Source organism: Rhinopithecus roxellana, chromosome 20, assembly GCF_007565055.1.
Source record: "Rhinopithecus roxellana isolate Shanxi Qingling chromosome 20, ASM756505v1, whole genome shotgun sequence".
Taxonomy (NCBI): Eukaryota; Metazoa; Chordata; class Mammalia; order Primates; family Cercopithecidae; genus Rhinopithecus; species Rhinopithecus roxellana.
The window spans coordinates 6,086,484-6,109,390 of record NC_044568.1 but is presented as its reverse complement, the minus strand read 5'-3'; the positions used below and the strand labels follow the sequence as shown (position 1 = coordinate 6,109,390).

At 50.7% G+C, this 22,907-nt stretch overlaps 1 protein-coding gene across 1 annotated transcript in view; it reads left to right on the top strand.

Annotated features, from left to right (window-relative positions):
• The first annotated feature begins 232 nt into the window (after positions 1-232).
• C20H16orf96 (chromosome 20 C16orf96 homolog) overlaps positions 233-22,907 on the top strand; it is a 40,731-nt gene continuing 18,056 nt past the window's right edge. The window contains exons 1-7 of the mRNA XM_010353909.2: positions 233-652; positions 12,229-12,333; positions 15,933-16,013; positions 16,159-16,245; positions 16,357-17,794; positions 19,166-19,251; positions 20,221-20,331. Of these exons, the coding sequence (XP_010352211.1) occupies positions 233-652; positions 12,229-12,333; positions 15,933-16,013; positions 16,159-16,245; positions 16,357-17,794; positions 19,166-19,251; positions 20,221-20,331 (2,328 nt within the window). The remainder of the gene's footprint in view (positions 653-12,228; positions 12,334-15,932; positions 16,014-16,158; positions 16,246-16,356; positions 17,795-19,165; positions 19,252-20,220; positions 20,332-22,907) is intronic.

Genomic DNA, 22,907 nt, shown 5'->3' with positions numbered 1-22,907 from the left:
CCCCACTCCAGACTTGGAAGTGTGCCCATTTCACCACATTCTTTGGTGTCCTGGCAACCAGAGACTCTGATCTGAGCTCCAGCCAGAACAGAGGCCATTCCTACTGACCACTGTGACTCACCACCACCCAAGCCTCTGAGGACCAGTCTGTGTAGCTCTCAGGACCACTGAAAGCTATCCTTTGTCCTCGAGGACGCCCGGAACCCCAGCCCCACTGACCCACTCCGGCAGGATGAGCTTCTCACTCACATTCACCGAACTGGCCAACATCGCCATCCCACAGTGTGGGGTGCTGAACTTCAAGGCCCTGCACCTCCTGCTGCACGGCATCTTGGAGCACATCCACATGGCTGAGCTCAAGAAGGTCCTCTCGGGGGACGAGGACTTCCTACAGACCTCGCAGGTGGTCATCGTGCCCAGGGAGGGAGACGCCCAGCCCATCCTCAACCCCATGAAGAGGCTCAGCAATGTCTTTGACCACGTGGTGAGCCGCCTCGACAAGATGGAAAACCAGCTGGCCCTGCTGCAGGACCTGCCCTCCACCGCCCAGCTGCTGGAAGCCAGTCAGGGCACTGCCCGGCCCATCCAGGACCTGTGGCATCTGATCAAGCTCCGGAAGACGGTGGAGGGTCACGATGAAGTCATGGCCAAGGTACACCCCCACCCTCCAGACACTTCCTTTCCCCCTCACCACTTGCTCTCTCCTGGGACGTCTTTTTTGTTTTTGAGACAGAGTCTTGCTCTGTCACCCAGGCTAGAGTGCAGAGGTGTGATCTCGGCTCACTGCAACCTCCACCTCCCAGGTTCAGATTCTCCTGCCTCAGCCTCCCTAGTAGCTAGGATTATGGGCGCCCGCCACCACATCCGGCTAATTTTTGCATTTTTAGTAGAGATGGGGTTTCACTATGTTGGCCAGGCTGGTCTCGAACACCTGATCTCAGGTGATCCACCTGCCTCAGCCTCCCAGAGTGCTGGGATGACAAGCATGAGCCACTGCTCCCAGCCCTCTCCTGGGACATCTTGTTGCTTATTCCGCCACGATGGGCCATCCCCTTATGCAGAGTGGGAAGAAGGGAGCTTTAGAGTCAGGCACAACCAAAATGCCAAGCTTGCAGCCTCCATCAAGTATTGCAAAGAAGTCAGACACAAAAGGCCACCCAGTGTATGATTCCATTTATATAAAATGTCCAGAATAGGCAAATCCATGGAGACAGAAAGCAGTGGTTGCCAGGGGCTGGGAGGAAGAGAGAATGGGGAGTAATTGCTTTGTGGATACAGGGTTTCCTTTTTGGGGTGATGAAAATGTTTTGGAACTTGATGGAGGTGATAGTTGTACAACCTCGTTGGTGTACTAAATGACACCAACTTGTTCACTTAAAAATGGCTAATTGTATATTCGGTGAATTTCACCCCAATTTTTTTTTAAGATAGGGTCTCACTCTGTCACCCAGGCTGGAGTGCAGTGACTCAATCATGGCTCACTGTAGCCTCATCCTCCCAGACTCAAGCAATCCTCCCACCTCAGCCTCCCGAGTAGCTGGGACCACAGGTGTGCACCACTGCACCTGGCTAATTTTTGTATTCTTTGTAGAGATAGGGTCTCCTCATGTTGCCCAGGCTGGACTCAAACTCCTAGGCTCCATTGATCCTCCCGCTTTGGCCTCCCAAAGTGCTGGGATTACAAGCGTGAGCCACTGTACTCGGCCTTACCCCAATTTCTAAAAAATGCCTGGAGGAGCTACCATGGGAGAGGTACCAGAGTAGTCATGGTGAACAGGCATGCCCAGCCTGGCAGGGGAGATAGACAGACTCAAGTGAGTGGGAACCTCCAAGAACCAGTACTGTGAGGAGCAGCGAAGAGGCATTCCTTCTGTCTTATAGGTGAGGAAACTGACATTCAGAGGAGATCAGTGATTTGCTGAAGGCCCAGCAGCCAGTGGGCAAGGGACCTGTGAGCTGAGGCGGGGCCTCTGATCCTGGCTTACCTTTGACTACTGACCCCTGCTAACCCCGACCAGCACACGGACAGTGTTCAATTACTGGCAGCCCAAGAAGAAATAAGAAAGGGAAAATAAGCCGGGCATAGTGGCTCACACCTATAATCCCAGCACTTTGGGAGGCCAAGACAGGATGATCACTTGAGCTCAGGAGTTCGAGACCAGCCTGGGCAGCACAGTGAGACCTCATCTCTACAAAAAAAAATTAAAAAATTAGCCGGGTGTGCTGGCATCCACCTGTAGTCTTACCTCCTCAGGAGGCTGAGGTGGGAGAATCACTTAATCCCAGGAGTTGGAAGCTGCAGTGAGCTGTAGTCATTCCCCCGAACTCCAGCCTGGGGGACAGAGCAAGACCCTATGTCTAAAAATAATAATAATTTGGCTGGGCACAGTGGCTCACACCTGTAATCCCTGCATTTTGGGAGGCCAACGCGGGTGGATCACCTGAGGTGAGGAGTTCAAGACCCACCTGGCCAACATGGTGAAACCCCGTCTCTACTAAAAATATAAAAAAATAGCCGGGTGTGGTGGCAGGCACCTGTAATCCCAGCTTCTCTGGAGACTGAGGCAGAACTGTTTGAGCCTGAAAGGCGGATGTTGCAGTGAGTTGAGATCGCACCACTGCCCTCCAGCCTGGGTGACAGAGAGCCTCTTGTCTCCAAAAACCATCCAGCAATGATTGCCTTCCTATCCCTGAAGGCAGCATGTCCTAGTCCTCTCTGAGCCAGGCTGTGCCCATTGGTGTGTCCAGCTGGATATCCCTGGGAGTCAGGGCCATTTCCAGAGTGTTCCCAAGTTAACACTCTTCTCTTTCAAATTGAGAGAAAATTGGCCAGGTGCGGTGACTCACACCTGTAATCCCAGCATTTTGGGAGGCCGAGACAGGTGGATCACTTGAGGTCAGGAGTTTGAGACCAGCCTGGCCAACATGGTGAAACCCCATCTTTACTAAAATACAAAAAAAAAAAAAAAAAATTAGCCAGGCATGGTGGCGCATGCCTGTAATCCCAGCTATTCAGGAAAGTGAGGCACGAGAATCGTTTGAACCTCGGAGGTGGAGGTTCCAGTGAGTGGAGATCGTGCCACTGTACTGCAGCCTAGGCGACAGAGCAAGACTCCATCTCAAGAGATAAAGTAGCGGCCGGGCGCGGTGGCTCAAGCCTGTAATCCCAGCACTTTGGGAGGCCGAGACGGGCGGATCACGAGGTCAGGAGATCGAGACCATCCTGGCTAACACGGTGAAACCCCGTCTCTACTAAAAAATACAAAACAACTAGCCGGGCGAGGTGGCGGGCACCTGTAGTCCCAGCTACTCGGGAGGCTGAGGCAGGAGAATGGCGTAAACCCGGGAGGCGGAGCTTGCAGTGAGCTGAGATCCGGCCACTGCACTGCAGCCTGGGCGACAGATCGAGACTCCGTCTAAAAAAAAAAAAAAAGATTCAAAGACACAAACAGGGCCAGGCACGGTGGCATGCACCTGTAATCTCAGCTCTTTGGGAGGCTAAGGCAAGAGGATCATTTGAGCCCAGGAGTTGGTGATTGCAGTAAGCTCTGATCGCTCCACTGTACTCCAGCTTGGGTGACAGAGTGAGATCCTGTCTGCGAAAAAAAGACAAGACACACATAGTTGAAAAGTAAAATTATATAAAAAGATATTCCAGCGGGGCACAGTGGCTCACCCCTATAATCCCAACACTTTGGGAGGCTGAGGTGGGTGGATCACCTGAGGTCAGGAATTCAAGACCAGCCTGACCCACATGGAGAAACCCCGTCTCTACTAAAAATACAAAATTAGCTGGGTGTAGTGGCGCATGCCTGTAGTCCCAGCTACTCGGGAGGCTGAGGCAGGAAAATCGCTTCAACCCAGGAGGCGGAATTTGCAGTGAGGTGAGATTGCGCCACCACACTCCAGCCTGGGCAACAAGAGCAAGGCTCCCATCTCAAAAAAATAAAAAAAGATATTCCTTGCAAGCAGTGGCCAGAGGAGAGTGGGATCTTCTCAGACAAGATAGACTTTTAAGACAAGAATTGTTACTAGAGGCAGGGCTGCCGGGGGTGGCTGCGGGCAAGTGATGAGGGCCTTGCAGGCAGGATGGGTGGACACCAGGATCCAAGGTGGCGACACCCCAGAGGCAGCTTGCCCCCTGGCCTGCCTTGATGGATGAAGGCTTCTAAAAAGCAGCTCAACAGGGCAACCCACCCAGCTCACAAAAAGCACTCGTGGACAGGTTCAGTCCTAGCTGTACAGCCTTCAGGACTGTGCGCAGCTGAGGAATGTCCCTCTGATTAGAGAATCTTGCCTTGTCCCCGCCTGATTGAAGTTGCCCAAGGATCCCACAATGACCCATTGAAGGGGGATGCCATGGCACCTGGTTCTAGAATGGTGCAAACTGCATAGTTAACTGTCTGCACCCACCAACTAGTGAAGCTGCCGGGGGGTCGCCTGGCAAACGTGTTTTACAACGTTCCTTTCGTGAGTCCCCGTCTGCCTCCTTCAGGCCTCGGTTTTTCTCCCCTGTAATGATAACTGCTTGCAGCTGCCCTCACAGGAGAACATGACGGATGATGTTAGCTGTTTGTTGTTGAAACTGTTTCATCTAACCCTGTTTCCCTAACATTGTGGGTCCAAGGCTTAGGGGATTTTTTAAAATTGTAGAAAACCTTTAATTTATCGGTCTTTTTGAGGGAATTAGATGCATCACCACTGCATTACAACTAAGCTATTAATCCTGCAGCTTCGTCAACATTAACTGGTTCACTTTCATGATGCCATTGGGGAATCAATTCTTTCTACAGATGTTCAAGAGAAAGGATTGCCGGGTGCGGTGGCTCATGCCTGTAATCCCAGCACTTTGAGAGGTTGAGGTGGGAGGATCGCTTGAGCCCGGGAGTTAAGACCAGCCTGAGGCCGGGCACGGTGGCTCAAGCCTGTAATCCCAGCACTTTGGGAGGCCGAGATGGGCGGATCACGAGGTCAGGAGATCGAGACCATCCTGGCTAACACAGTGAAACCCCCGTCTCTACTAAAAAATACAAAATACTAGCCGGGCGTGGTGGCGGGCGCCTGTAGTCCCAGCTACTCGGGAGGCTGAGGCAGGAGAATGGCGTAAATCCGGGAGGCGGAGCTTGCAGTGAGCTGAGATCTGGCCACTGCACTCCAGCCTGGGTGACAGAGCGAGACTCCGTCTCAAAAAAAAAAAAAAAAAAAGACCAGCCTGAGCAGCATGGCAAGACTCCCTTTGTACCAAAAAATTTCAAAACTCTCTGGGCATAGTGGTGCGTCTGTAGTCCCAGGTACTCAGGAGGCTGAGGCAGGATTGCTTGAGCCTGGGAGGTCAAGGCTGCAGTGAGCTATTATTAATATTACAGCCTGGACAATGGAACAAGGCTGTCTCAAACCAAAAAAGAGAGAAAAGCCTTTTGAGAAGTGTGCAAGTTCTTTTATATATTTACAAAATCTTTATTCACTCTGTTAATTTTTTTGTTTTTATTTTTAAGGCAGGGTGTCACTCTTTTGCCCCAGCTGGGGTGCAGTGGCACGATCTCAGCTCACTGCAGCCTCAACCTGCTGGGCTCAACCCTGGAGGTAATCCTACCACCTCAACCTCCTGAGTAGGTAGGACTGCAGGCCTGTGCCACCACACTAGCTAATCTTTGTATTTTTTTGTAGAGACAGGGTGTTGCCGTATTCCCCAGGCTGGTCTCGAACTCTTGGGCTCAAGTAATCCTCCCACTTCGGCCCAAAGTGCTGGGATTATAGGTTTGAGCCACTGCGCCCACCCTCTGTTAACTTTTTTTTTTTTTGGATGGAGTCTCACTCTGTTACCCAGGCTGGAGGGCAGTGGCATGTTCTTGGCTTACTGCAGCCTCTGCCTCCCAGGTTCAAGCGATTCTCCTGCTTCAGCTTCCTGAGTAGCTGGGATTACAGGCACACACCACCACACCTGACTAATTTTTGTATTTTTAGTGGAGACACAGTTTCACTGTGTTTTATTTTATTTTTATTTTTAGTAGAGACAGGGTTTCACCATATTGGCCAAGCTGGTCTCTTGGCCAGGCTGGTCTCGAACTCCTGACCTCGTGATCCGCCTGCCTTGGCCTCCCAAAGTGCTGGGATTATAGGGATTCTAGACGTGAGCCACCGCACCTGGCTGAGACTTCAACTCTTAAAAATAAATAAATAAATAGGCCGGGCACGGTGGCTCACGCCTATAATCCCAGCACTTTGGGAGGCTGAGGCGGGTTGATCACAAGGTCAGGAAATCAAGACCATCCTGGCTAACACGGTGAAACCCCATCTCTACTAAAAATACAAAAAATTAGTCAGGCATGGTTTTCACCTTTTGACTGTTATGAATATGCTGCTATAAACATTCATGTACAAACTTTTGTTTTGTTTTTAGGGACAAGGTCTTGCTCTGTTGCCCTGGCTGGAGTTCAGTGGTGCCATCATAGCTCACTGCAGCCTCAAACTCCTGATCTCAAGTGATCCTCCCACCTCTGCCTCCCAAGTTTCTGGGAATACAGGCGCTTGCCACCATGCCTGGCTAATTTTTACATTTTATGTAGAGATGTGGTCTTGCTGTGTTGCCCACACTGGTCTTGAACTCCTGGCCTCAAGCAGTCTTCCACCTTGGCCTCCAAAAGCAGTAGGATTACAGACGTGAACTACCACGCCTGGCCCATGTGTGCAAGTTTTTGTATGGATCTATGTTTCCATTTCTTTTGGGAATATACCTAGGATTAGAATCGGTGATCATCTGGTATCTGTATAATCTTGTGAGGAACTGCCACACTGAGTTCTAAAATGGCTGCACAATTTACATTCCCACCAGCGGTGTATGAGAATTACAGTTTCTCCTTGTGGTTAACAGCACTTATTGTCTACCTTTCGATTCTGACCATCCTACAGAGTTTGAAGTGGTATCCCATTGTAGTTTTTTTTTTTTTTTTTTTTGAGACGGAGTCTCGCTCTGTCACCCAGGCTGGAGTGCAGTGGCCAGATCTCAGCTCACTGCAAGCTCCGCCTCCCGGATTTACGCCATTCTCCTGCCTCAGCCTCCCGAGTAGCTGGGACTACAGGCGCCCGCCACCTCGCCCGGCTAGTTGTTTGTATTTTTTAGTAGAGACGGGGTTTCACCGTGTTAGCCAGGATGGTCTCGATCTCCTGACCTCGTGATCCGCCCGTCTTGGCCTCCCAAAGTGCTGGGATTACCGGCTTGAGCCACTGCGCCCGGCCCATTGTAGTTTTGATTTTCATTTCCCTGATGACGATGGACGTTGAGCATCTTTTCTTTTTATGTGCTTATTGGCCATTTGCACATCATCTTTGGAGAAATGTCTATTCAGATCTTTGCCCTTTTTAAATTGGGTTATTTGTATCATCCAGTTGTAAGAGTTCTTTATATATTCTGGATATATTGGGTCAGATATATGATTTGCAAAATGAGGTTTTCTCCCATTGTGTGGGTTTTATTTTCATTTTCTTGCTGGTGCGTTTTGAAGCACAAAAGGTACTTTTTATTATGACTTGAATCTCTTCACTTGTTATAGGTTTATTCAAATTGTCTATTTCTTCTTGAGTCAGTTTTAATAGTTTGTGCCTTTCTAGGAGTTTGTCCATTTTACCTAAATTATCTAATTTGTCCGCATGCAATTATTCATTAGTATTTCTTTATAATCCTTTTTATTTCTGTAAAGTCAATAGAATGTTCCCTCTTTCATTTCTGATTCTAATAATTTGAGTCTGATTCTTGGCCAGTCTAGCTAAAAGTATGTCAATTTTGTTGACCTTTTCAATTAACCAGTTTTAGTTTCATCGATTTTTCTCTACTATTTTTTTCATCCTCTATTTCATTAATTTCACCATACTCTTTGTTATTTTCTTATGTCTATTTGTTTTAGGTTCAGTTTGCTTTTCTTTGTTCCAGTGTCTTAAGGTGGAAGGTTAAGTTATTGATTCAAGATGTTTCTTTGTTAATATACTCACTTACAGCAATGAATTTCTCTCTAATCACCACTTTAGCTGTATCCCATAAGTTGTGGTGTTTTGTGCTTTCATTTTAACTCATTTCAAACTAGTTTCTAATTTCTATTGTGATTTCTTCTTTGACATATTTTTTTTTTTTTTTTTTTTTTTGAGACGGAGTCTCGCTCTGTCGCCCAGGCTGGAGTGTAGTGGCTGGATCTCAGCTCACTGCAAGCTCCGCCTCCCGGGTTTACGCCATTCTCCTGCCTCAGCCTCCCGAGTAGCTGGGACTACAAGCGCCCGCCACCTCGCCCGGCTAGTTTTTTATATTTTTTTTAGTAGAGACGGGGTTTCACCATGTTAGCCAGGATGGTCTCGATCTCCTGACCTTGTGATCCGCCTGTCTCGGCCTCTCAAAGTGTTGGGATTACAGGCTTGAGCCACCGCGCCCGGCCTCTTTGACATATTTCTATTGTGATTTCTTCTTTGACATATTTGTTATTTAGTAGAATGTTTTTTAAATTTTTACATATTTGTGAATTTTCAATAGTTTCTTCTGTTGCTTTTCTTTTGAGACGAAGTCTTCCTCTGTCACCAGGATGGAATGCAATGGCATGACCTTGACTTACTACAACCTCTGCTCCCGGGTTCAAGCAGTTCTCCTGCCTCAGCCTCCCGAGTAGCTGGGACTACAAGCACGCACCACCAGGCCCAGCTAATTTTTGTATTTTTAGTAGAGATGGGGTTTCACCATGTTGGCCAGGATGGTCTCGATCTCCTGACTTCATGATCTGCCCGCTGTGGCCTCCCAAAGTGCTGGGATTACAGGTGTGAGCCACCACGCCCAGCCCGTTTTTGTTTTTTGTTCGTTTGTTTGTTTTAAGCCCTATCTGTGGGAGCCACTGGCAATCCAAGAAGTTTTTTATTTTATTTTTGAATTATAGAGTTCTCACTATGTTGCCCAGGCTGGTCTGGAACTCCTGAGCTCAGATGATACTCCTGCCTCAAGCTCCCAAAGTGCTGGGATTACAGGCATGAGCCACCATACCTGGCCTCTTCTGTTGCTTTCTAATTTAATTCAGTTGTGGTCAGTGTATGTATTTTGCATAATTTCAGTCCTTCTGAAATTTGTTAAGGCTTGTTTGATGGCCTTACCATATGGTCTACCCTGGAGAATGGTCTGTGTGCACTTGAGAATAATATGTATTCTACCACTGTTGAGTGGGGTATTCTGTAAATATCTGTTACGTCTAGTTGGTTTATAGTATTGTTCAAATCTTCTCTTTTCTTGCTGGCCTTTTGTTCTGTTAATTTTATTTATTTTATAGTGACAGGGTCTCCCTTTGTTGCCCAGGCTGGTCTGGAACCCCTGGGCTCAAGCCATTCTTCCACTGCAGCCTCCCAAAGTGCTGAGTTTACAGGTGTGAGCCACTGAACCCAGCCTCTTGCTGTTCTTTTTTATTTTTACTTTTTTTGTATGTGTGTGACAGGGTCTCACTCTGTCACCCAAGCTGGAGGGCAGTAGTGCAATCACAGCTTACTTCAGCCTCAACCTCCTGGGCTAGGGTGATCCTCCCATCTCATCCTCCCAAGGACCTGGGACTATAAGCACGTGCCACCATGCCTGTCTAATGTTGGTATTTTTTGTAGAGATGGGAGACCCCTATGTTCCCCAGGCTGGTTTCAAACTCCTGGGCTCAAGTGATCCACCTGCCTCAGCGTCCCAAAGTGCTGGAATTAGAGGTGTGAGCCACTGCACCCAGGATACTGTTCTTTTTATCTTGGGTTTTGTTTTTTTGAGATGGGGTCTTATTCTGTCACACAGGCTGGAGAGCAGTGGCATGATCTTGGCTTGCTGCAACCTCTGCCTCTCAGATTCAAGTGATCCTCCTACCTCTGCCTCCCAAGTAGCTGGGATTACAAGCCAACACCACCACACCTGACTAATTTTTATATTTTTGGTAGAGACGGGGTTTCACCATGTTGGCCAGGCTGGTCTCAAACTCCTGACCTTGAGATTCACTGGCCTCAGCCTCCCAAAGTGCTGGGATTACAGGCGTGAGCCACTGTGCTGGACCTTATCTTAGTTATTCTATTCATTATTCAAAATAGGATATTGAAGTCTTGAACTATTCTTGTGAATTAACTATTTCTCCTTTTGTAACTGAGTACCCCCATTTTTCTAAGAGAGTTTATTTTAAAAATTATTTTCTCTTCCTTTCTCTTTCTCCACTGCTCCCCACTTCCTACTTAGCCCTTTAGAAATGCAAAGAGAGGCCTGGTGAGTTGGCTCATGCCTGTAATCCCAGCACTCTGGAAGACCGAGGTGGGCAGATCACTTGAGGTCAGGAGTTTGAGATCAGCCTGGCCAACATGGTGAAACCTCATTAGGGCGGCATGGTGGCATGGCCCTGTAGTCCCAGCTACTTGGGAGGCTGAGGTGGGAGAATCACTTGAACCTGGGAGGTGAAGGTTGCCTGGGTGACACAGTGAGACTCTGTCTCAAAAAAAAAAAAAAAAAGCAAAGATAAACTTTGACCCACCCCTTCACCAGTCACTCCCTACAGGGCAAGTTCATGTAACTCCTGGAGAGTTAAGAGACAGATTTAGAGACCAAAGCATGGCCCTCCTAGGACTTTCACCTGGGAACTTTCACCCTCTAGGGATTGCCCGGGAGCTCACACTCACCAGGAGGGCATGTTGAAAGCGTGCCCACTTGGCCACTTTTACAACTTACTTCTTCCCAGGAAGGTGCCATCTCAGCTGCCCAGTAGATAAGACATCAAGCTCACAGGGAGACCCCTACCCTTGCTGGCTGTATCCTCTACCTCTTAAAAGTGCGCACATGTTGCTCCAGAAATGAAGCGGCATGTTTCAAGCCAGGGCGCTTTGCGCCCCTTCCCCAAGCTAGCTTCAGAATAAATTCACTTTCTTTTTAGTACCAGACCTTGCTCATGATAACTGAACCCTGCAATGCAGCAAGCAACCAACGTGCTTTTCAGTTACACTTTCAGTTCTGTCAGTGTTTCCTTCATGTATTTTATAAAGGGCCCTGTTGTTAAGTGCGTGTATATTTATAATTATTATATCTTCCAGATACATTGGCTCTCTGAGTGGAAAAAAACTCAGTTTCTTTCACACTACTCTCACAACATGCTTTTTTTTTTTTTTTTTTTTTTTTGGAGATAGAGACTTACTTCGTTGTCCAGTCTGGAGTGCAGTGGTGCGTTCTCGGCTCACTGCAGCCTCTGCCTGCCAGGTTCAAGTGATTCTCCTGCCCCAGCTTCCCAAGTAGCTGGTACTACAGGCACGCAACACCAGGCCCTGCTAAGTTTTTGTGTATTTTTAGTAGAAATGGGGTTTCACCACGTTGGCCAGACTGATCTCGAACTCCTGGCCTTGTGTTCTGCCTGCCTCGGTCTCCCAAAGTGCTGGGATTACAGGCATGAGCCACCGTGCCCAGCTTGCAACAGACTTCTGATACCTGATGTGTGAGGATTTCTCCCCACAGCAATCAGTTCTGCAGGCAGGCTGCTTCCCCTTTTGCCCTCCCAGAGCCAGGCTCCACATGAGCCTGAGAGATCCTTTAAAATTGTAAGTACAGGCTAGATGTGGTGGCTCACACCTGTAATCCCAGCACTTTGGGAGGCTGATGCAGGTGGATCACCTGAGGTCAGGAATTCGAGACCAGCCTAAGCAACATGATGAAACCCATCTCCACCAAAAAATAAAATACAAAAAATTAGCTGGGCGTGGTGATGCACACCTGTGGTTCCAGCTACTCAGAGGCTGAGGCAGGAGAATCACTTGAGCCCAGGAGGTGGAAGTTGCAGTGAGCTGAGATGGCGCCACTGCATTCCAGCCTGGGCCACAAAGTGAGACTCCATCTGAGAAACAAAAAGTAAATGCAACCCTGTCTCTCCTGCTCCTGATCCTCCAGTGGCTCCTGCCCAGCGATGGGCTGTGCTTCCTCCCTGGCTGACATCTGTCATACAAGAAAGGGTGAAATGCTTCATGATGAGTAACTCCTGGTTACTGGATATATTCAAATACAGAGTTGCCTCCTTCTCATCCAGGCCACTTGGAGATGAGAGCACTGTTGACTTTAGTAGCATCTCCTGGCCCCCTTGTAGATTCCAGTGTAGGCCTTGGGAGAGCCAGGAGGACCTCTTTAACAACGGCTATCATCAGAAAGCTTCTGCACTTCACTTACCCTCTCCCCCAGCCATACCCGGCTTCCCATTTTCTCCTCCTCTTTTGCAGTCAATGCAGACCCTGCAGGACTTGCTCACTGATCTTCATGCACTCCAGGTCACCATCACAGCCCTTAGGAAGGAAGTGGACATGCTAAAGAACATGCTTGACAAGGTAGGCCCTCCCCATCATCCTCTGTGCCAGCTGCGTCGCTCAGGCCTCTGGGGGTTGGAGCAATGAGGAAAATCTAGGAAGCTTACTCTTAGGCCAAGAGTGCAGCTGTGAGGGCGTGCTCACGTGGCCTTTCCAGTTGGCCAGTGCCACTGACTTCTCTGTGACCCCTCCATGCTTTCTTTTCTTTCTTTTTTTTTTTTTTTGAGACGGAGTCTCGCTCTGTCACCCAGGCTGGAGTGCAGTGGCCGGATCTCAGCTCACTGCAAGCTCCGCTTCCCTGGTTTATGCCATTCTCCTGCCTCAGCCTCCCGAGCAGCTGGGACTACAGACGCCCACCACCTCGCCTGGCTAGTTTTTTGTATTTTTTAGTAGAGACGGGGTTTCACCGGGTTAGCCAGGGTGGTCTCGATCTCCTGACCTCGTGATCCGCCCACCTCGGCCTCCCAAAGTGCTGGGATTACAGGCTTGAGCCACCACGCCCGGCCCTTTTTTTTTTTTTTAAGATGGAGTCTCACTCTATTACTCAGGTTGGAGTGCAATAGCGTGATCTCGGCTCACTGCAACCTCTGCCTCCTGGGTTCAAGTGATTCTCCTGCCTCATCTTCCTGAGTAGCTGGGATTACAGGCACACACCACCACACCTGGCTAATTTTTGTATTTTTAGTAGAGATAGGGGTTCACCATGTTGGCCAGGCTGGTCTCGAACTTCTGACCTCGTGATCCACCCACCTCAGCCTCCCAAAGTGCTGGGATTACTGGTGTGAGCCACCACACCTGGCCGACCCCTCCATGCTTTCTACCCCACTGTGTTAAAACGTTAGTTATAAGTGACAGAAATCAAGTTCATCCTGGATTAGGCAAAATAAGGGATTTATTGTCTCATTTACTAAAAGGTCCAGGGACGGCCAGATCTAGGTACTCATGCAATACTGATATCTCTCAGTGAAGCTTTCCTCCCAGTTGGCTTCATTCTCAGGCAGGCGCTCCCCAAATCTTGGCAACGCCAGACTTATATTCCACCAACTTAGCAAAAAGAAAACCTCTTCTCCTTCTGGAAAGCTCTGTCCACATGGAAAGTGGAATAATTGTAATAGTGCAGGCATACATACAAGCTCCTTCTGTAGCCAAAAACCATTAGCCAAGTATGTTCTAACACCCTACCATGCATGGAAGTCCCTGAGACATGAGGCAGCTGTCCCTGTCACAACTGACGAGTCACAGCTGGGGTTGGAAGCCAGGACTCCATACCCCCAGGTTTAACAACTTCCCCCAAATAGTGTAATTTTCTGTACTGTCCTGGCTCACAGATCAGGGCCTGTATTTGCTCATCGTGGCAACTGTGGGAGCTTCAGTCATGGGCTGGATGGCTTCCATCTGAGCAGACCGAGCACCGTCTAAAGTTGCATCATGAGCTACTCCAAAAGGCCCCTTAGACAAAGGTGTTAGAAAAACAGTGCCTTCTCGGCCGGGCCTGGTGTCTCACGCCTGTCATCCCAGCACTTTGGGAGACCGAGGCAGGCGGATCACCTGAGGTCAGGAGTTCGAGACCAGCCTGGCCAACATGGTGAAACCCCTGTCTCTACTAAAAATACAAAAATTAGCCGAGTATGGTTGGGGGCACCTGTAACCCCAGCTACTTGGGAGGCTGAGGGATGAGAATCACTTGAACCCAGAAGGCGGAGATTGTAGTGAGCCCAGATTGTGCCACTGCACTCCATCCTGGGTGACAGAGCAAGACTGTCTCAAAAAAAAAAGGGGGGGGTGCGGAGCTGGGTGCGGTGGCTCACGCCTGTAATCCCAGCATTTTGGGAGGCCGAGGTGGGCGGATCACAAGGTCAGGAGATCAAGACGATCATTGCTAACATGGTGAAACCCCATCTCTACTAAAAATATAAAAAATTAGCCAGGCACAGTGACAGGCACCTGTAGTCCCAGCTACTCGGGAGACTGAGGCAGGAGAATGGCTTCAACCCGGGGGATGGAAGTTGCAGTGAGCCGAGATCATGCCACTGCAGTCCAGTCTGGGCACAGAGTGAGACTCTGTATCAAAAAAAAAAAAGAAAGGGCCAGGCGTGGAGGCTCAAGCCTGTAATCCCAGCACTTTGAGAGGCCGAGATGGGCGGATCACGAGGTCAGGAGATCAAGACCATCCTGGCTAACACGGTGAAACCCCGTCTCTACTAAAAATACAAAAAAAATTAGCCGGGCGCGGTAGCAGGCGCCTGTAGTCCCAGCTGCCTGGGAGGCTGAGGCAGGAGAATGACGTGAACCCGTGAGGCGGAGCTTTCAGTGAGTGGAGATCGCGCCACGGCACTCCAGCCCGGGTGACAAAGCGAGACTCCATCTCAAAAAAAAAAAAAAAGAAAAGAAAAACAATGCCTTATTGGGCTGTCTCTTGGAGGTGTTTTTTTTGTTTTTTTTTTTGTTTTTTTTTTGAGACGGAGTCTTGTTCTGTCACCCAGGCTGGAGTGCAGTGGCACGATCTCAGCTCACTGCAACATCTGCCTCCCGGGTTCAAGCGATTCTCCTGCCTCAGTCTCCTGAGTAGCTGGGATTACAGCTGCGAGCCACCACGCCTGGCTAATTTTTGTATTTGTAGTAGAGACAGGGGCTTCACCACATTGGTCTGGCTGGTCTTGAACTCCTGAACTCGTGATCCACCCCCCTCAGCCTACCAAAGTTCTGGGATTACAGGCGTGAGCCACTGTGCCCGGCCCTCTTGGAGATTCTTTTTTTTTTTTTTTTTTTTTTTTTTTTTTTTTGACGGAGTCTCGCTCTGTCGCCCGGGCTGGAGTGCAGTGGCCGGATCTCAGCTCACTGCAAGCTCCGCCTCCCGGGTTTACGCCATTCTCCTGCCTCAGCCTCCCGAGTAGCTGGGACTACAGGCGCCCGCCACCTCACCCGGCTAGTTTTTTGTATTTTTTAGTAGAGACGGGGTTTCACCATGTTAGCCAGGATGGTCTCGATCTTCTGACCTCGTGATCCGCCCGTCTCGGCCTCCCAAAGCGCTGGGATTACAGGCTTGAGCCACCGCGCCCGGCCCTCTTGGAGATTCTTAATGTGCTTTTGCTCATTCAACACTCTGGGAAGTCCTGCAGTGCAGAAACCTGTTGAAATGCTATTTATTTATTTATAAGACACAGTCTCACTCTGTTGCCCAGGCTGGAGTGCAATGGCACGATCTCAGCTCACTGCAACTGCCTCCTGGGTTCAAGTGATTCTCCTGCCTCAGCTTCCCGATAGCTGGGATTACAGGCTCACACCATCAGGCCCAGCTGATTTTTGTATTTTTCCTAGAGACCATGTTTCACCATGTTGGCCAGGCTGCTCTCGAACTCCTGACTTTAAGTGATCCACCCACCTTGACCTCTCAAAGTGCTGGGATTACAGACATGAGACACTGTGCCTGGCCTGACATGATTTTAAGCCCAGCATTTCCCAAACTTGTTTGCCCATGGAGCCCTTTCCCACTCCCTGGGAAGCACTGGGTTTGGAACCTGTTCTTCCTTCTCAAGCTCTGAGTCACCTAGAGCTGCAGGAAAAGGCAGGGGTGGGACAGAACCTGGACCCCCAGTGCATAGACTCAGTTCCTTTGACAGGTTGACCCAGAAAGAATGGATATCTTTGCTGAAGACTTCAAAATACAGAACCGGAAGATGATCGCACTGCAGCGGGAAGTGGTGAGGCCCACTCCTCCCGTGTCCTGGGTGCTGAGGGTAGGGAGGGTCAAGAAGGAGAACACAGCCTGGAAAGGTTTCTTTGCAGGTGTGGGGGGCACTGCCCCCTCCAAGCTCACACCCTTCGTTTTCTACCCCTACCCTGCAGGCTTCTCTCCAGAATAAGTTTCAAACCATCCCCAAAACCGAGGATATGGTGCTCTGGAGTGGCCTCCATGAGGCCATGTTCACCTCGGTGAGTGAGGAAGGAAGGGGAGGTTAGCAGGAAGCTGAGGAGCAGGCGGGCGGCTGAGAGTGGGAGGTGGGGATGGAAGCCAGCCGAGCCCCTCTGCCCCCTCTTCTGCAGGAAATTGGTTCGTCACAGCTGGACCTGTGGCAGTCCATGGATCAGCTCCCAGAGGCTGCCCTGGCCCAGACCACCGAGTACCTTGAAGCTACTCGTGCCATCCAGATCTCTGAGCCTGTCCAAAACCCCCAGCTGCTGCAGACTGTCTGGCATTACGAGGTCCCAGAGCTCCTCCCGGAGGACTCATCATCTGCCCAAGCAGTTTCTCTCAGCAGTGCCCAGGAGCCAGCGCAGCCTGCGGCCCTTATGCCTGAGACCGCACCTGGGTGGGCAACTGCATTTGCACCTGGGCCCGCACCTGGGACTGAACCTGTGCCAGGGCTGGAGCTGGGGCTGGAGCTGGAGCCTGTGCCTGCCCTGGGGCCTGTCCCAGGGCCCAGTGTGACACCTGGGTCCTTGCCAGCACCTTGGCCTCTGCTTGGACCTGCGCCTGCCCCAGGTGCCCAGCCTCCACCACCGGGAGGCTGGCCTGCACTCCCGAGACGCTGGCCTCTTCCCCAAGGCTGGCCCAGGATGGGCTCTTGGCCTTTGTGGGACTTAAGTGTCCTGCAGCCAACTCAGCCTCAACCCTCCAGGGCCCCACCACCAGCCACCGAGTTTGCCTCAGTGTGGCCTCAACCACTCCACCCGTATCAGTCTCGCCAGGGAGAAGACCTCCAGCTTACAGCTGTCCAAGAAAAGGGGGAGGAAAATGATGTCCCCAGCCTGAGGGGCCTCCAGGAGAGGGCCCACAAGGATGGGGCCCCCAAGGATAGAACTCGCAAGGATGGGGTCCCCAAAGATAGAGGCAGCAAGGATGTGGACCCCAAGGATAGAGGTGGCAAGGATGGGGCCCCCAAGGATAGAGGTGGCAAGGATGGGGCCCCCAAGGATAGAGGTGGCAAGGATGGGGCCCCCAAGGATAGAGCTGGCAAGGATGGGGACCCCAAGGAAGCACAGCTTAAGGCTCCCCGGTCTGCCCTTCACCGGCTGAAAACCACTGCTGCCATTGCCGCTGCCGCCGCTGCAGCCTACGCAGCCGCCGCATCCTCTGCTGCGCAGACAGCCAAGGCTGCTGCCACGTTGGTCAAAGACGCCCCAGCCACCAGAATGGCCACCATTGCAACAGACACGGCTGCAGCTGGCCCCCTAGGGGTCTTTGCAGATGTCCTGGGTGCAGGGCCTTCCCGGGGAGCCACAGAATCCCAGGCCTTGGGCGATGATTCCGAAATCTACTACGAAATCCTCTCTCCCTCCTACTCTGCTGCCAGCATTGGTCCCGATACAGCCCTGTCCCAGGCCATGGTGGCTGCCAAGCAGGCCACAAGCCCTGAAGACAAGAAGAGGGCTGTCAGGTATTCCATGAGCCACATGGCCCAGATACCTGTCAAACACGACTCCCTGAAAGAAGAGTTTGCCCAGCTGTCCTTCAACCTGAACCAGCGCTTGAATTATCTAGGTAGGCCTGGTCTGGCCCTGGGAAGGGCACAAGGGAGTGGGGCTCTTCCTGCAGCCTTTGAGAAGTACTTCCTGTCCTTCATCGGGCTCCACCAACAAAATCTACATTCCACCATTAGCCATTCATTCCTTTGCCTTAAGCATTTGGCTCCTAGGAGTCTATTCTTTTCTCTTGAATGTACAGTGAGGTCTTTTTTTTTTTTTTTTTTTTTTTTTGAGATGGAGTTTTGCTCTGTCGCCCAGGCTGGAGTGCAGTGGCTGGATCTCAGCTCACTGCAAGCTCCGCCTCCCGGGTTTACACCATTCTCCTGCCTCAGCCTCCCGAGTAGCTGAGACTGCAGGCACCCGCCACCTCGCCCGGCTAGTTTTTTGTATTTTTTAGTAGCGACAGGGTTTCACCGTGTTAGCCAGGATGGTCTCGATCTTCTGACCTCGTGATCTGCCCGTCTCGGCCTCCCAAAGTGCTGGGATTACAGGCTTGAGCCACCGCGCCCAGCCACCATTTTCTTTAATTGCCAACTTTAGACCCTAACAACCTCCTTGCCCTACGATAAGACCTCACTGGGCCGGGCGCGGTGGCTCAAGCCTGTAATCCCAGCACTTTGGGAGGCCGAGACGGGCGGATCACGAGGTCAGGAGTTCGAGACCATCCTGGTGAACACGGTGAAACCCCGTCTCTACTAAAAAATACAAAAACTAGCCGGGCGAGGTGGCGGCGCCTGTAGTCCCAGCTACTTGGGAGGCTGAGGCAGGAGAATGGCGTGAACCCGGGAGGCGGAGCTTGCAGTGAGCTGAGATCCGGCCACTGCACTCCAACCTGGGCGACAGAGCAAGACTCCGTCTCAAAAAAAAAAAAAAAAAAAAAAAAAAGAAAATGGCATGCCAAAATTACTCTCCAAAACTCTTGTGGCCAGGCGTGGTGGCTCATGCTTGTAATCCCAGCACTTTGGGAGGCTGAGGTGGGCGGATCACCTGAGACCATGAGTTCAAGATGAGCCTGACCAACATGGAGAAACCCCGTCTCTACTAAAAATACAAAATTTGCTGGGCATGGTGGCACATGCCTGTAACCCCAGCTACTTGGGAGGCTGAGGCAGGAGAATCACTTGAACCTGGGAGGCAGAGGTTGCAGTGAGCCGAGAGCACGCCACTGCACTCCAGCCTGGGTGACAGCATGAGACTCTGTCTCAAAAAATAAATTAAAAAATAATAAGTAAATAAATAAACAAATAAAAAGGTAACACCAGCTGAAAGGCCCAGTACGTTTCCACTGGGCAGTGCTGCCTGAGATGCTCCATAAGAGAAGCAGCTGGAGCCCAGCAGAAACATCTTCCTCCAAGTCCTCAGCAGCCACCCTATTCTCTGCTTTCAGCCAATATGGGAGGCTCTGCCAGCCTTGGGACAACAGTGGACATATTGCAAGAAAAGATTAGCAGCCTCCAGAAATCCAAGCTCAAGGTCAGTGTCTCCGGCAAAGGGCTTTTGAGGCAATGATGGCTTGAGGTGAGATGACAGAAGACTCCTTGACTCTGCCACCCTCCCAGGCGCAGCTGTGTTCTGTAGCAAAAGAGGCTGGGGGAAATTGAGCTGGCCACGAAGGCAGCTGCTGCCTTGCAAAGTGGATCCACTGGTGGGGGCCTGGCAGGGGATGCACGGTTCTCCTGTGTCTCAGGTGGCTGTTTAGATGGCAGGTGGGGCCAGTGCAGTGGCTCACGCCTGTAATCCCAACGCTTTAGGAGGCTGAGGCAGGCAGATCACTTGAGCTCAGGAGTTCAAGACCAGCCTGGGCAACATAGTGAGATCCCTTCTCTACAAGAAAATACAAAAATTATCCAGGCGTGGTGGTGTGTGGCTATAGTCCCAACTACTCAGGAGGCTGAGGTGTGAGGATCACTTGAGCCTGGGAGGTGGAGTCTGCAATGAGCCAAGATCATGCCGCTGTACTCCAGCCTGGGTGACAGAGCAAGGCCGTGTCTCAAAAAAAAAAAAAAAAAAAGGCAGGTAGAAGGCACCCTGGTCTGATACCTTCTTTTTTTTTTTTTGAGATGGAATCTCGCTCTGTCGTCCAGGCCAAAGTGCAGTGGCAGAATCTCAGCTCACTGCAACCTCTGCCTCCTGGGTTCAAGCAATTCTTCTGCCTCAGCCTCCTGAGTAGCTGGGATTACAGGGACCCACCACCACACCCGGCTAATTTGTGTATTTTTTGTAGAGACTGGTTTTGCCATGTTGGGCAGGCTGGTCTCGAACTCCTGACCTCAGTTGATCCACCCACCTTGGCCTCCCAAAGTGCTGGGATTACAGGCGTGAGCCACTGCACCCAGCCTGGCCTGGTACATTCTTCTTGGCCTCAGCCCTCCCTCAGGCCCCTTCCCGGCCATGGTGACCTCAGAAGCAGAGGCCTGGGGTGTCTGTGTCTCCCCCTTTTAGGAGGAAGAACTTGAGATAATTTGGGGCAACCAAATAGAGGCAATGAAGGATCGCTACGTCACTTTGGACAAGGCAGTGGAGAAGCTGCAGATTCGCGTGGATGAGTTCAAGGTTAGGAGGCCTGGGGGGATGGAGAAGGGCTGGCAAGGGGAGAATTCCTCATCCAGACCTTCCGACCCTTCCCGAACGTTCTGCACGAGGTGAGGATGCGCTTGAGGCTGGGAAGCGGTAAGACTTTACTGGCATTTTACTGTGTGTAAATTATACTTCAATGAAAAGCAAACGAATCCCACCACCACCCCCCATCCATATAAACAGAAGGGCCTGGACAGTGTTTGTCTTTTTGACCACTGTGTCAGCTGCCCCTGGAAGGGCAGGGGTAGCGAAGGCCCCATCACATTTGCTGAGTGACTCAGTGAATGATTAAGAGAACTTCTTGTGCCAACTGTTATGTTCTTAACATTTCCCTGAGCCAAGTGGTAGAAATATTTACTGACATTTTGGGCTGGGTGATAAAAATTAAAAAAAGATAATAAAAAGAAATATTATAGGCTGGGTGTGGTGACTCACATCTGTAATCCCAGCACTTCGGGAAGCTGAAGTGGGAGGATCACTTGAGACCAGGAATTTGAGAAAGTCAGGGTAACACAGGGAAACCCCGTCTCTACAAAAATAAACAAATTAGCTGGGACTGGGCATGGTGGCTCACGCCTGTAATCACGCCTGTAATCCCAGCACTTTGGGAGGCCGAGGCGGGTGGATCACTAGAGGTCAGGAGTTTGAGACTAGCCTGGCCAACATAGTGAAACTCCGTCTCTTCTAAAAAAAATACAAAATTAGGCCAGGCACAGTGGCTCACGCCTGTAATCCCAGCACTTTGGGAGGCTGAGGCGGGCGGATCATCTGAGGTTGTGAGTTCAAGACCAGCCTGACCAACATGGAGAAACCTTGTCTTTACTAAAAATACAAAATTAGGCCGGGCGCGGTGGCTCAAGCCTGTAATCCCAGCACTTTGGGAGGCCGAGACGGGCGGATCACGAGGTCAGGAGATCGAGACCATCCTGGCTAACACAGTGAAACCCCGTCTCTACTAAAAATACAAAAAAAACTAGCCGGGCGAGGTGGCGGGCGCCTGTAGTCCCGGCTACTCGGGAGGCTGAGGCGGAGAGGGAGAATGGCGCAAACCGGGAGGTGGAGCTTGCAGTGAGCTGAGATCCGGCCACTGCACTCCAGTCCGGGCGACAGAGCGAGACTCCGCCTAAAAAAAAAAAAAAAAAAAAAAAAAAAAAAAAAAAAAAAAAAAAAAAAAAAAATACAAAATTAGCCAGGCATGGTGGCACATGCCTGTAATCCCAGTTACTCGGAAGGCCGAGGCAGGAGAATCGCTTGAACTGGGGAGGCAGAGGTTGCGGTGAGCCCAGATCGTGCCATTGCACTCTAGCCTGGGTAACAAGAGCAAAACTCTAAGAAAAATAAAATAATAATACAACATTAGCCGGGTGTAGTGGCACACACCTGTAATCCCAGCTACTTGGGAGGATGAGGCAGGAGAATCGCTTGAACCCGGGAGGCAGAGGTTGCAGTAAGCCGAGATTGCGCCATTGCACTCCAGCCTGGGCAACAGAGTGAGACTCTGTCTCAAAAAACAAACAAACAAAAACTAGCTCGATGTGGTGGCTTATACCTGTGATCCTAGTGCTTTGGGTGCAGTGACTCACACCTGTAATGAGGGAGGATTGCTTGAGGCCAGGAGTTCAAGTCTTGGCCAACAGAAGAAAACTCTGTCTCTATAAAAAAAAAATTATAAAATTAGCCAGGCGTGGTGGCACATGCCTGTAGTTGGGAGGCTGAGGGGGGAGGATTGCTTCAGTTGGGAGGTTGAGGCTGCAGTAAGCTATGACTACATCACTGACTCCAGGCTGGGTGACACAGAAAGACCCTGTCTCAAAAAAAGAAAACAAAGAAACAAGCAAAAAGCAAAAAAACTCACCAAGGGCCGGGAGCAGTGGCCCACACCTGTAATCCCAGCACTTTGGGAGGCCGAGGCAGGCGGATCACCTGAGGTCAGGAGTTCGAGACCAGCCTGGCCAACATGGTGAAATCCTGACTCTACTAAAAATACAAAAATTAGTTAGGCAGGGTGGTGGGCACCTGTAATCCCAGCTACTCAGGTGGCTGAGGCAGAAGAATCACTTGAATCTGGGAGGCGGTGGTTGCAGTGAGCCAAGAATGCGCCATTCACTCCAGCCTGGGCGACAAGAGCGAGACTCGGTCTCAAAAAGTAAATGGATAAATAGCAACCCACCAAGGTTGTTTCCATGAAGTCTTCCAAGTCAGGGGGCTGTTGCTGGGATGCACTGGGGTGTGCTAGGGGAAAAGGGACCAAGGAGACCCATGGCGTATGCCTGCCCCCAAGTTCGGCACACTGTAATCAGGCTGGGACCCACTTGAGGCAGCCTCAAATGGAAAAGAACTCATTAAAGGGGAACCAATTCACAGCCTATGAATGGGGGGTGGACAGGAGGGTTGGCTGTCTCTGGAGATGCTGGGCCGAGTGTGGGTGAACTGCACGCGGGAGTACTTGCTCAGACTCTGCACCACTGGCCAGAAACCAGGTCTCCTGCCAACACTGCTCTTCAGAGAGGCCCAGGCCACCATGTCCTGGGGTCATCTTGGTGCCCTTTCTC